The sequence below is a fragment of the Pinus tabuliformis genome, chromosome 1_2, assembly GCF_031772625.1.
Source record: "Pinus tabuliformis cultivar Carrire ecotype Pingquan chromosome 1_2, CPIR1, whole genome shotgun sequence".
Classification (NCBI taxonomy): Eukaryota; Viridiplantae; Streptophyta; class Pinopsida; order Pinales; family Pinaceae; genus Pinus; species Pinus tabuliformis.
This window is the reverse complement of record NC_142298.1, coordinates 1,059,929,326-1,059,941,722: the sequence shown is the minus strand read 5'-3', so window position 1 is coordinate 1,059,941,722 and position 12,397 is coordinate 1,059,929,326. Positions and strand designations below refer to the sequence as shown.

At 42.1% G+C, this 12,397-nt stretch overlaps 1 protein-coding gene across 1 annotated transcript; it reads left to right on the top strand.

Annotated features, from left to right (window-relative positions):
• LOC149209792 (cyclin-T1-4-like) lies at positions 1 to 780 on the top strand. The gene has a single exon (XM_089398748.1). It carries the CDS (start codon positions 76 to 78, stop codon positions 778 to 780), a length of 705 nt encoding a protein of 234 aa, XP_089254874.1. The 5' UTR covers positions 1 to 75.
• Positions 781 to 12,397: the final 11,617 nt, after the last annotated feature.

The window sequence follows — 12,397 nt, the reverse complement described above, 5'->3', positions numbered from 1 at the left end:
AAAGACATTGGCGTGCATTTCCAGCTGCCTCAGGTAGCTATTGCGACAGCGATTATATTTTGCCATCGCTTTTATATGCCTCAGTCCCACCGAACAAATGACAAATATATTATTGGGACTGCCTGTATGGTCCTTGCTACCAAGGTAGAAGAAGTTGGTTTGGCTCTTCGAGATGTGACAATGCTGTCCTATGAAATTCGGCACAAGAGGGACCCAACTGCTGCTGAACGTATTAGACAAAAAGAGTGCTATGAACAACAGAAACAGTTGGTAGTCATGGCGGAGCGGATTCTCCTTGCCACGCTGGCCTTTGATTTTAATGTGCAACATCCCTACAAATTTCTTGTTTCTGCAATCAAGATTTTTAAAGTTAAAAAAAGTTCTTTAACGCAGGTAGCATGGAATTTTGTGAATGATGGATTGATTACAACACTCTGCTTCCAGTTCAAGCCACAACATATTGCTGCTGGAGCTATCTTTCTCGCTGCTAAGTTTTTGAAGGTTAAACTGCCATCAGATGGAGAGAGGCCTTGGTGGGAGGAGTTTGATGTGACTCCTCGACAGCTTGAGGAGGTTAGCAATCAAATGCTGGAGCTATATGAACAAACTAAGTCAACGGCAGCATCCACTTCAATTGACATTAGCTCTCCTCAAGGTCAAGCACCAAATATAAATTCATGTACTGCCAAGATTGAATGTGATACCATGCTTGGGCATGTAAATCAAGGTTCAGCAATCCGATGGAGTTGTCAATTCCGCCTTGTTTTCTGGAGAACATGATGGCACAGGGGACCTTTTTTTTTTTATTCAGCTTCATCATTTAGATCTCACATATAACTCATATGCTGGTGATAAAAACATCATTAGGTTTGAAGGATTCACACAAAATGACATCACTGAAGATGCCAATGATTATTCCCACTCTAGGAGGCTTAATCACATTTAAGCAGAATGGTTTGCAATCTGGTTCATTTGACAGTGGAATTCAGTGTTCATCGAGGAATAAGGAGGTATCATCTAAACAAGCTAGTAATGGTCAAGTGACACAGAGAGACAACTTGAAAGAATTGAATACAAAGTTTGATGCTTCCCATGGTGAAAAATGTTATATTCCCAATGGGGCAAGTATGGATGAAACTTCCCATGAAGTCAAGGTTTCTATTGCTATTGAACATGAAACAGGTTCACTAATTTCTACTGAGAGGAAATTTTCTGTCACTGATAAATGCATCCTACCTACTGTCAACAAATCTGAACCACTTCATTTTTCAAATTCTGGTACATTTGCTACAACAAATGATGTTGGCATAACTTCTGCTAATTTGGAATCAAGTGGCAAAGGTGGAAGGATTGAAAATTGTGTGAACCAAATGAGTGATAGAGCTGCATCTGTGCAAGAGTTTGAACTTGAATCCAGGTCTAAGTTGGTGGGAAATAACACCGTGCAGCAACTTCTATCTGCAAATGACGAAACTGTTGAGGATGCTGTAGAGGATCCAATTTCTTCGCCCACAAACATTCCTTTGTCATGGGCAGCAAGATTTGCAGGAAAGGCTGGCAATGGTCAGGTTTCATATTCTCAGAATGGGGATAAAGGAAGGTCAAAGTTTGGAAAAACATCAACAATGGCTAAGGTTAATCATGGCAACACAACCAGCAGTTCTTTGGCAAGTTTGACCAGCAATGCATCAGGTGGGATAGTCCTTTTGTCCAAAGATGTTTGATCCTGTCCTAAAAAGCTTTAGCCTTGACCAGCTTCTTAGTGCTTCAGGAAGGTTCAGGTGTTTCAGATTGAGTTGGAAGACTGAAGAAAGAAAGCAGAGAAAATATCTTGAAGACAACGGAGATAGGTTTATCTAATCAGGGGATTATTAAAAGACTGTGTTTTTATGATTACACAGCAGTTTCGTAGCGCGCTACGAAACTGCTGTAGGTGATGATTTTAAAAGCACAGAGCAGCTAGCGTTATACGGTGAGCAGGAGTTGTGGAAGAGAGACATCTGTCTATCCCACCTACAATACATTCAAAAAACATGGTAGTACTTTATACCTGGGGCTGTTAAATGATTTGGGAACATGTTGATACATTTTCGGAGAAGGTTGGGAGACATAGACCATTATAATAGGAGCACACCTTCTGGTCATTAAATGAGCCATCAGCGCTCTTAAGCATCCTAAATCAGCATCCATTGCACCTGTAGCTCAGCCATATCAGATTAATTGAAGGAGGACAGCTGTCAAAGCCTTCAAGAAAGCATCAAGTCTACGAGGAGAAAAGAATTATTGTTTTAGTTTGATTAGGACTTTATGTAGTTATAGTTTAGCATGTATGTAATTAATGCAGTTAGTTTAAGGCATGTAGGAGTAGTTAATAGGAGATTCGAACTCATTCTAGAGGGAGAAATGTATTCCTATATATGGTGAAAATTAGAATGTAATAGGGGTTGGACTGTTGATACAAAAACAGAGTTTTTTAGAGCTTATGAAAAGACTGTTACAGTAATGGCAAACAGGGTTTTTTCTTCCCAAGATTCTCAATGCATCTTTTTGTTCAAATGTGATGGTGGTTTAGTTTCTTAATGTTCTTTTTACAGCCTTGTTATGGCACAATCCCTCAGAATTCATATTATATGCTCTGACTTCCTGTGTGCTTGACAAGCTGTGGGTTTTGGTGAAGCATGTTTGAACATCACTCAGAATTCATTTTTTAATGCTCTGACTTCCTGTATGTTCAGCATGCTTTGATTTAGGTAAATTATGTTTGAACCTCTGATGATGCAAAGAGCCTTGGCTTCCATGAGATGACTGTGATTTGGTTTATTAACTGTGAGAGACTCCATAGCCCAATGAAGACCAATTTGATGTATGTCCAGCCAGCTATATTTTTATAAATGTGTGAAGAGTTAGCCCTCTGTTGTTGTGATTAATTTTCTATCAAAAGCCTGTGAGAGAGCCCTCTCTGATTAGGAAGGCTAATTCCTAGTCTAAAGTCTGGTCTGAAACAGTTACATGAAGCCTTGCTTGGTTGCAGCCCCTAGTACTGGTTTTGTGATAACACACTCATTGGTCTCGCGGCCAAGTGATACATTGAGTTACCACGGGCCTCTTTTTACAATTTTAGCCAGTTAGCTACCTCGTTCTTAACTCACTTTCAGTTACTGGTCAGATACGATAACGGTACGGAGTTATTAACTTCACTAAAACAATCAACCTCCACGTATATTTCCGATCACATTCACGAGTGGAGACGTCGAAGAAGGCTAGTGAAAGTTTTTATCCCGGACCAAATCTTAGCTGAATGGTTTGTTAAATCATTATTACCAAGGATTACTGAAGATGTAGCTAAGGCCGGAGTAGTTATTGAGGAGAAAGTCATTGCTCAGGCACAATACCTTGACTTAGTTTACACGCAGTCGGGTACATTACACGAGAAGATTCCGGATCTTCCAAAGTCGAATCAAATCGCTGCTGCTCCTTCGGGATCTCATGCCGCTGATGGTATGATTGGTATCGTGAATACAAAGAGCAAGAAGAAGTCTTCCAAGGCTTCAACTATTCCTATTATCACTTTGCCCGATTCCCCGACAGGAGAGTCTTCTCCTGAACTTACCGCCGATATTCACGCTGTAGAGTCATCTACGGCCAAATCAAAAAACGGTGGAAAGAAGAAAGGAAAGAAGAAGGCTAAAGCAGACAAGGCTCCGAAGGAGAAAACTGAAAAGTTGGAAACCAATGACGAAAAGCGCAAACCTCGATATCCTTGTCTTATTTGTGAAGAGGATCATTTTACGAGAGATTGCCCTCATCGGGCCGAGGTAGTGAAAATAGTCAAAGGTTCTCCCACTCCTGCTGTGTTAAAAAATCCATTTCCGGAGCAGAAGAATAAGATGATAGGTTCTTCCTCGAATGCCAGTGAAGAACCCATTTTGATGATGTCTCATGTGAGGATTGCGACTCGATCGCAAGATTATGGTAGTAAGAGTCCTGTTGATGGTAAGGAAGCAGAATCTTCTCACTCTAACCCATCAACCTCAGCTCCTGGTTCCGATCCACTACAGACCGAGAAACCTAACCCAGACTTAGGAATTAAACCGCCCGCCAAGGGTGTACTTCGAAGGTCTGCTTTCAATCCACATGCGAGAGCGGCCCAGAATTACAACATTGTTGAGGACTTAGCTGTTTTACCCTCAGCAATGTCGGCGTTAGAAGTGTTGCAATCATGCCCAACACAACGAAAATTACTTTTGTCGGCTATAGGAGCTGTTGATGTTCAGGATCCGAATCTAATGATCTTCGATCTAGAAAATAGTACACCACGTCTCCCCCATCAAATGGCTTTCCAAATTCCAGTGATAGTCAAAAACAAGCCTATTCATAGAACTGTGATTGATGAGGGAGCTTCTACGTGTATTATGTCAATTCAATGTTGGAGATCCCTTGGTTCTCCTTCGTTGAACCAATCCCCCACCATCCTTAAGGCCTTTGATGGCCGTGGGTTCCATCCGTTTGGTATTCTACAGGAATTGCCTATAGGGGTAGAAGGTAAAACCGTTAGTCTGGATGTGGAAGTGGTTGATGCCCCTCTAGACTACAACCTTCTTTTGGGTCGAAGTTGGTCATATGCTATGACAACGGTCGTTTCATCGGTCTTTAGAGTAATTAAGTTTCCACATAACGGTAAGATCGTGACTATTGATCAGCTGACATACTTTTCATCCGACCTAGCCTCTTCAGAGAGTACCCAGCATGTCGGTAAGACGAAAATCCCTTATAGGGACATTGGTGTAGGTTTAGTTAAGGATTCCGGTTTACTGGGAACTTTTCCTCTCCCTCCACTCAGCGTAGAACCTTCGTTTGCAACGATTCATATGATTACATCAGAAAACATTGTTTATGATGATCCTTGGTATGTCCCATCTGACTCTGAGATAGACTCATTCGGTAATGCTATGCCCTTGAGTCCATATGAAATTGCTTATGAAGCTCTCATGTCTTTTATCGACTTTCATTCAACCGAGGTCGACCAAATGAATGTGGTCAGTGAAGAATCACTTTTCACCTCAACCTTAGAACGGATAACGTTTCCCGAAGTCGTGTTATCTGACGAACAACTTCGCGAAATCCTAAGCGTAGACGATCTACCATGGGAAGATCTCCATCACAGATCTTCGTTTTTACCTAAGGATGATGCATTTGAAAATGATTTTTCATCTATCTTTACCGTTGAATATGTCAAAGACGCTCAGGATCCAACGAAACATTCTGATTTAGAGTTGAATTTAGGGAATATTTCTCGTACTATTCCCATTGATATTTCAGTGAAGCCCGGAATTGAGGAGAACATTCATATAGGTGCCGCATGTACAGAAGAAGAAATCCAAACTTACAAGGCCCTATTCCAAGAATTCCGCGATGTGTTTGCATGGTCTTACGAGGAAATGCCGGGAATTGATCCTGCCATTGTTGTTCATGAAATCAAAACCTACCCGGATGCTAAACCCATCCGGCAACGGTTGCGTCAGATTCACCCTCGAAAAGCGACTGCGATTAAAGCAGAAGTCGAAAAGCTGTTGAAGGCAGGTTTCATTTATCCAATCCCGTTCACGGATTGGGTATCGAATATTGTTCCGGTCAATAAGAAACAAGGAAAAATAAGAATCTGTATCGATTATAGGGATATCAATCGAGCTTGTCCAAAAGACAACTATCCTACGCCTTATATCGATCAAATTATTGATGATTGTGCCGGAAGTGAAATGTTTTCCTTCATGGATGGTTTTTCGGGCTATAATCAAATCAATATTCTACCTGCCGACCAACCAAAAACGTCATTCATTTGTCCATGGGGGATGTTTTCTTACTGCAAATTACCTTTTGGGCTTAAGAATGCCGGGGCCACTTTTCAACGGGCGATGTCTTACGCATTTCACGACATCAAGCACATTGTGCAACCGTATCTCGATGATTTGCCTGCTCATTCTTTACGTCGAGCTGATCACCTTGACCACCTACGAGCAATCTTTATGAGGTGTAGGCATTATCGAATTCGGTTGAATCCCCACAAGTGTGTTTTCTGTATAGAAACAGGTCGATTGCTGGGATTTGTTGTTTCAAAAGCCGGCATTCGCGTCGATCCCTCGAAAGTCGAGGCTATCATCAAATTGCCTCCTCCTTCGAGTTTGCGCCAACTCCAAAGTTTGCAAGGGAAAGCGAACTTTTTACGCCGATTCATCCCAAACTACGCCGAGGTCACTAAAGGTTTTACACGGTTGTTGAAACAGAACGTTCAATTCTTTTGGGACGAGATTGCCCAACAATCTTTTGATGCACTTAAACACGCGTTGACCCATGCACCGTTGTTGCATCCTCCCAACTACAACCAGGACTACTTCTTATACCTCGCAGCTTCGCATTCCACCATTGGAATGGTGTTAGTTCAAGAAGATGAATTCGGAGCGGAGCATGTGATATATTACCTCAGTCGGACCTTAAATCCCACCGAGCTAAAATATTCACATGTGGAGAAATTGGCCCTGGCAGCCGTTCAAGCTGTCCAGCGTTTTCGTCACTACATTCTTCTCCGTCAAACTACAGTTATTTCGGATTGCAACCCTATGATTTATATTTTGACAAAACAACTGCTAGGGGGCAAGTACTCTAAATGGATCATTATCCTGCAAGAGTTCGACTTGGAGTTCGAGAAGTCCAAGTCTAAGAAATCCTTAGTTTTTGCGGAATTGATGTGTGACTTCCCGCGTACTGACACAAAGACTGTGGCAGAAGAGTCCATTGCGGACGAATCTTTGTTTCTTATCAGTACTTTAGATCCGTGGTTCGGGGATATAATCATCTATCTCCAAACCCAAACCTTTCGGCCTGAAGCTTCAAAAGTGGAACGTCGAAAAATTAGGTTTCAATCCCAGCAATACAAAATTATTGGAGATACACTTTATCGCCGGGGGGCAGACTTAGTTTTTCGACGTTGTCTAACTCACAAATAGGTTGAGAGAGTTTTGAATGATTGTCACTCTGGAGCATGTGGCGGTCATATGTCTGGGTATGCCACAACTCAGAAGGTGTTGCGCGCTGGTTACTTCTGGCCATCTATGTTTAAGGATTGTATCATTGCAGTCCGGAAGTGCCACAACTGCCAAGTGTTTGATCGAAAGATGCGCGCACCACCTGCTCCTCTCCACCCTATAATTGCCGTTGGTCCATTCGCCAAATGGGGTATCGACTTTATTACTTGTAACCCTCACTCGGCCGAGGGGCATGCGTATATCATCCTCGCGGTTGATTATTTCACTAAATGGGCCGAGGCGATGCCTACATTCGACGCAAGCGGCAAAACAACTGCAGTTTTCATATTCAATCATATAATAACTAGGTTTGGTGTCCCACAAGCAATTATTACTGACCATGGGAGCCATTTTCGAAACACCATGATGACTGAACTTACAAGCCAGCTTGGTTTGCGCCATGACAACTCTACTCCTTATTATCCGCAAGCCAACGGTTTGGTTGAGTCTATCAACAAAGTTCTGGTTATCATGATCCAACGAACCATTGGTATTCATCGGTCGAATTGGTACAACATGTTATTTTCGGCGCTATGGGCATACCGAACCTCAGTAAAAACCTCAACAGGGTTCACTCCTTTCCAGCTAGTTTATGGCTTAGAAGCAGTGTTACCCATTGAATGTGAAATCCCATCACTTCAAATGGTTGTCGAATTACTTCCAGCTACTTCCGAAGAGGAGAAACGTTTATTGTACTTAGCTAAATTAGATGAGACTCGACGTGACGCTGCATTGGCAATCGAGACTCACGCGAAGCGAATGAAAGCTCAGTATGATAGAAATGTGACCCCTCGAAGTTTTTCGGAGGGAGACCTAGTGCTTTTATATGATCAAGCTAACGATAAGCTAGGTGCTGGAAAATTCGTTCCTATGTGGCATGGACCCTATATTGTAAAGCGAAAGCTAGCAAAAGGGGCTTATGAGCTGGTAGATTTTGATGGGGACTCTTTGGGTAAACCCAGAAATGGACTTTACCTAAAGAGGTATTATGCTTAAATGGTGGGTATGGAGAATTTTTAGTTAGGTTAGGTTTTCTTTCTAGCTAGTATGATTGTTAGTTAGTCAGTGTGCTTAGCTTAGTGAGTGTGTTTTTCGTCGTTATTCTGGCTTATCTTGGTTTTGCTCTTGATATTGTAGATGTCGACGCCCCTCCAAACATACATTGGATTTGCTGATGGTGCTTGTCGTAGTACACAGAATATCTCTTCCGCAGCTTGGGTTATCTATTCACCCTCTGACGAGTTAGTTTCTATGCATGGGGTAAGCCTCCGTCAAACAACGAATAACATTGCAGAATACAGTGCAGTGGTTGAATTATTATCCGAATCTATTTCATTTGGAATTCGACGTTTGATAGTGAGGTTAGATTCTGAACTTGTTGTATTACAGCTTAATAGAGTTTATGCCATTAGAAATCCTGTGTTATTAAGAGTGCGTCTCTTGGAACATGAATTTGATTACATTGAATATCAGCATATTCCAAGGTCCTTAAATACATTAGCAGATGCAATTGCTTCTCGAGTGTTGGACAGACATTTACGATAATCATGCAAGTAAATTTAAAAAACATTTCATCATACATGTTAAACAATATGAGCCGGTAATAGTGATATATATATAGGAGTGTGTCAAAAAATATACATCGTCTTCGATCATAGGTTGAAAAACACCTTATGATCGGCAAAAATGATAGAGTACAAAAAGTCAAAAAAGTCACATGTGTCTACAAAGTGACTAGCCAATCACTGGTGGTGCTCCCTGTACGACACCACTGCACGGGCTACCTTGCGAAAAAATCTCCTTAACGGTCCAGGGACCGTGACTACATAGCGCTGAAGTCTGATAGGAATATCATCCATAGTAGTCTCAGGTATATCCGCCGTCAGACGCTGTAGATCATGCTCCAACTCAGCTAGTACCTCTGCAGCCGCCGCGTCCTGTGGGGCCGGTACCGGTGCAACTGGATGTCTCCTCTCGAAAGGCCGGAGGTTGGCTGGACGCTGTGGACCAACATCTGCATTTTGAAAATTTTACTGTCAGTTTTGAGACGATATATATAAAAAACAAAAAAAATACATAATTTGAAAACTCGTGAAAAATAAAGTACCTCTGTCATCCCATTGTTCTCCCTGTGGAAGAACCATGTCCGGATCACCTCGAAAATCTACTCCGGCATACGAAAAGTCCTGAATCGCAAACACCTGGTCCTCTAACCAGTGAAAATAACTTTCAGTGAATCGAACAACTGCCGCACCCTCGTCCGGATGCTGGGCCATCACCGCAACCCATCGTACCAGCTTTGGCTCCTGAGGACCTGAAATATCAATAGTGAGATGCTGAGGGATCAGCATTGGAATTCTCTCTAGGGCAAAGCTCACGACTATAGGCCCATATCCAAAGGTCTTTAGTCTCCCGGTCTTTGCCCTGGTCAGTTGGGCTTTCAAGTTAGCCGACAACGCATCACACCAGTTGAAGATGGTGCCTTGGAGACAGTCAATTGCCATCCGAAATTGAGACCCAGTAGCAATATGTAAAGTGGCTGAGCCACAAATCCTGGTCACAGTGAAAGCTAAGACCATGAGTTCAGGCCGAGAGACATATTTGATCTCTATGCCTTTCTTATGGTGTCGATCAGGTAGGCACCAATCTGCTCGGAGACTATCAAGGGATTGGCCACCCGGCCTAGTCCCAGCCAGATTAAGTTGCTCGCCTCTATTCGGCAAGCCAGTGAGAAAGTAAATATCAGCGGGCTCTATCTCGAGTTGTTGCCCGCCGATATAAAAGCATTGCTCTTGAACATTCCATCTCTCGACCAGCCACTCCAAGAATCTTACCTGAGCTCTCATGCCAGGTATGGCCCAGTATTTGTATAATCCACATCCTCTTAGGGCATCGAGGGAAGGTTGATGATTGATTGCAGCTTCATCAACCTCCTCATGCTCTCTTTCTCTCCAATCCAGCATGATAAGTGCCCTACACATGAACAAACAGGCATTAAAATAAATTTTGGGTAATTTCAATGGTTAATTTGGGAGCTTGGGGTTTCAAAATCCGAGTTTTGCGGAGGACGCACCCCGCGTTTGGCGCACAGTGCGCCGGGACGTAGGTGGCCTGAAGGTAACCTGCGTCCCCCGACCTTTTCCCTGTGTAGGAAAAAGTCGAGGGACGCAAGCCAGCCTTTAGGAAACCTGCGTCCCCCGCAGAGCGGTTTTCAAAACCCAAAACCCCCCAAAAATAAAAAATGAAACCTAAAATAAAATTCTAAACGGATGAAATTGACAAGGAGGATGTTGTGAAATACCTGGAAGAGACGGCGTTCGATTCTAACGGTCGGATTTTCCGCAGCGACCACGGGAAGTTTCTTGTCAAAAGGTCCTTTTTCAACCTCAACAGTCAAACGGTAAAAATGACATGGTAACAAGTCTTTTTATAGGTTTTTTGGATGAATTTGTTCATTTTTCACCATGGAAAGATGTTTTTCGATGAATTTTTGCCTATCTTAAACAGGTATGAGTAATGTGTCGCTTTTGTGCAGGACAAAGGGACTTAGAGGGAAAATTGTCATTTTTTCACAAACAAAATATCAGAGTCATCTTTTAAGCCCTTTTCTGACTCCTAAAACATGAAAAGATTGCCGAGCGTTTCTTTTACACTCGTTAAAACGGAATTAAAAGATGGTCCCCTTATAGCTCTTTTCTGACCGTAAAATTAGGAAAAGATTGCCGTGTTTTTGTCGTTTCAAACTCGATACGGAAATAAAACGACGTGTCCTTGATTGCTTTTTACTTTTCAGGTCAATGACACTAATTATGAAAGTACTCCTTGGTCGCAAGATCAAGCGGTTCCCCTAGGTATTATTTTATACTTTTTCGGGCTTGAGGGACACAAATTTACGAAAAAGTTCAACTTGGAGTTTCCTTAAGTTTTTCAGACTCTCTAAAATTGAAAAACGCCGAGTTTCTCCTATACTGGGCTCGTTAAACATTTCACAGTAAAGGACCTGTTCAATTACAAACAGGAACGAACCACTACTTCCTAGGGTTCGAATCAAAACTGGGTTGGACTCATCCGAAGGATGAGCTTATAATCAAGCATATGTTATCCTCCTCAAGCTTGTTAAAAATAAAGAGGTACTTGCCAGAAATGGTGGGGGAAAAGAGAGAAGAATGAGCCTATTTGTTACCTTTTGTCTCAGAAGAAACTTTATTACCACTCTTGGACACGACACTTTTCATTCACCTGGGTTGGGAAATCCTTTACCTCACAGTTGATCAAACCACTTTTGAAAGTCTTCAACCGGGTTCCGGGGATTAACTTTGAGTTATTTAGCACCAAACCATCTGTCGTGTCGTTATGTGTCCAAGAGGTCTGCAAACAAAACTTTCATCTGCAAAATACTTGTCATCCATTTGACCATCCCTGAGTCAGTCCTTACAGCAATATTTCTTCAACTTGAACAATGATTTCGTGTTGTGGGCTTGCCCGCAACGGGTCACTTTCTATCGACATCAACACATTATCTAGAGAGATGACTTAGAAATCGTCAGTGCCTTGAAGTCTGCATGCATCAATGGCAGGTTTCTCGCCTTTGACGTTAGTTTACATCATTGACTTTCGATCGAAGGATTCCATGAAATGTTCGACATCAACTCATTCATTCACATCTCATGGATTGTACTGGGTACTTTGAGAACCATTGACATTACTGGTGGTCTCTCTCATGCTTGTTAACAGTTTACATCATCGACTGGTAATCAAGTGGTTTCTACCATGTTCGACATCGACTCATTTATTCGCATGGCTAGAATCGTACCAATTCGAGAAGTAGGAATGAAGACCCTGGATCAAATCTTTACCATCCAGGCTGCGGGGAGTTTTGTATTCATTATCTAAGTAGACTAACCATAAACAGATGGCTGCATCCATACTGTGTCTAGAAAAGTCTATGATTATGATGTACTGCAAAATCATTTCTGTATCAGAGTAGTTAGTCTGTTAGTTAAAATTTTAATCTGAGTATGGGAATGCCTACCTCAGTGATGATATAATCTTATACATGTATTTTGTGTTGAAAATTGCAGGTTCTGACCAGGTTCTCCACGAGATAATCCTCGAAATGATAAAGTGCTTCACCCTTCCTAGATAATACAAAACCCTAATCTATTCCAGGCTTCGCACTTTAGGGGGCAATCTGTTACACTAAAAAATGTCACCATGACTATTTATAGTTGGTATGGCTCTATCAACAGTCATACTACCCTCTTAAGCAAGTCTTATGCCTCTGCTATTCATGTCAAACTCCAAGAAAGAGAGAAAGT

Bases quoted from the DNA above. Each gene is read 5' to 3' on its own strand.
- LOC149209792 (XM_089398748.1), top strand. From the start codon at position 76: ATGCCTCAGTCCCACCGAACAAATGACAAATATATTATTGGGACTGCC.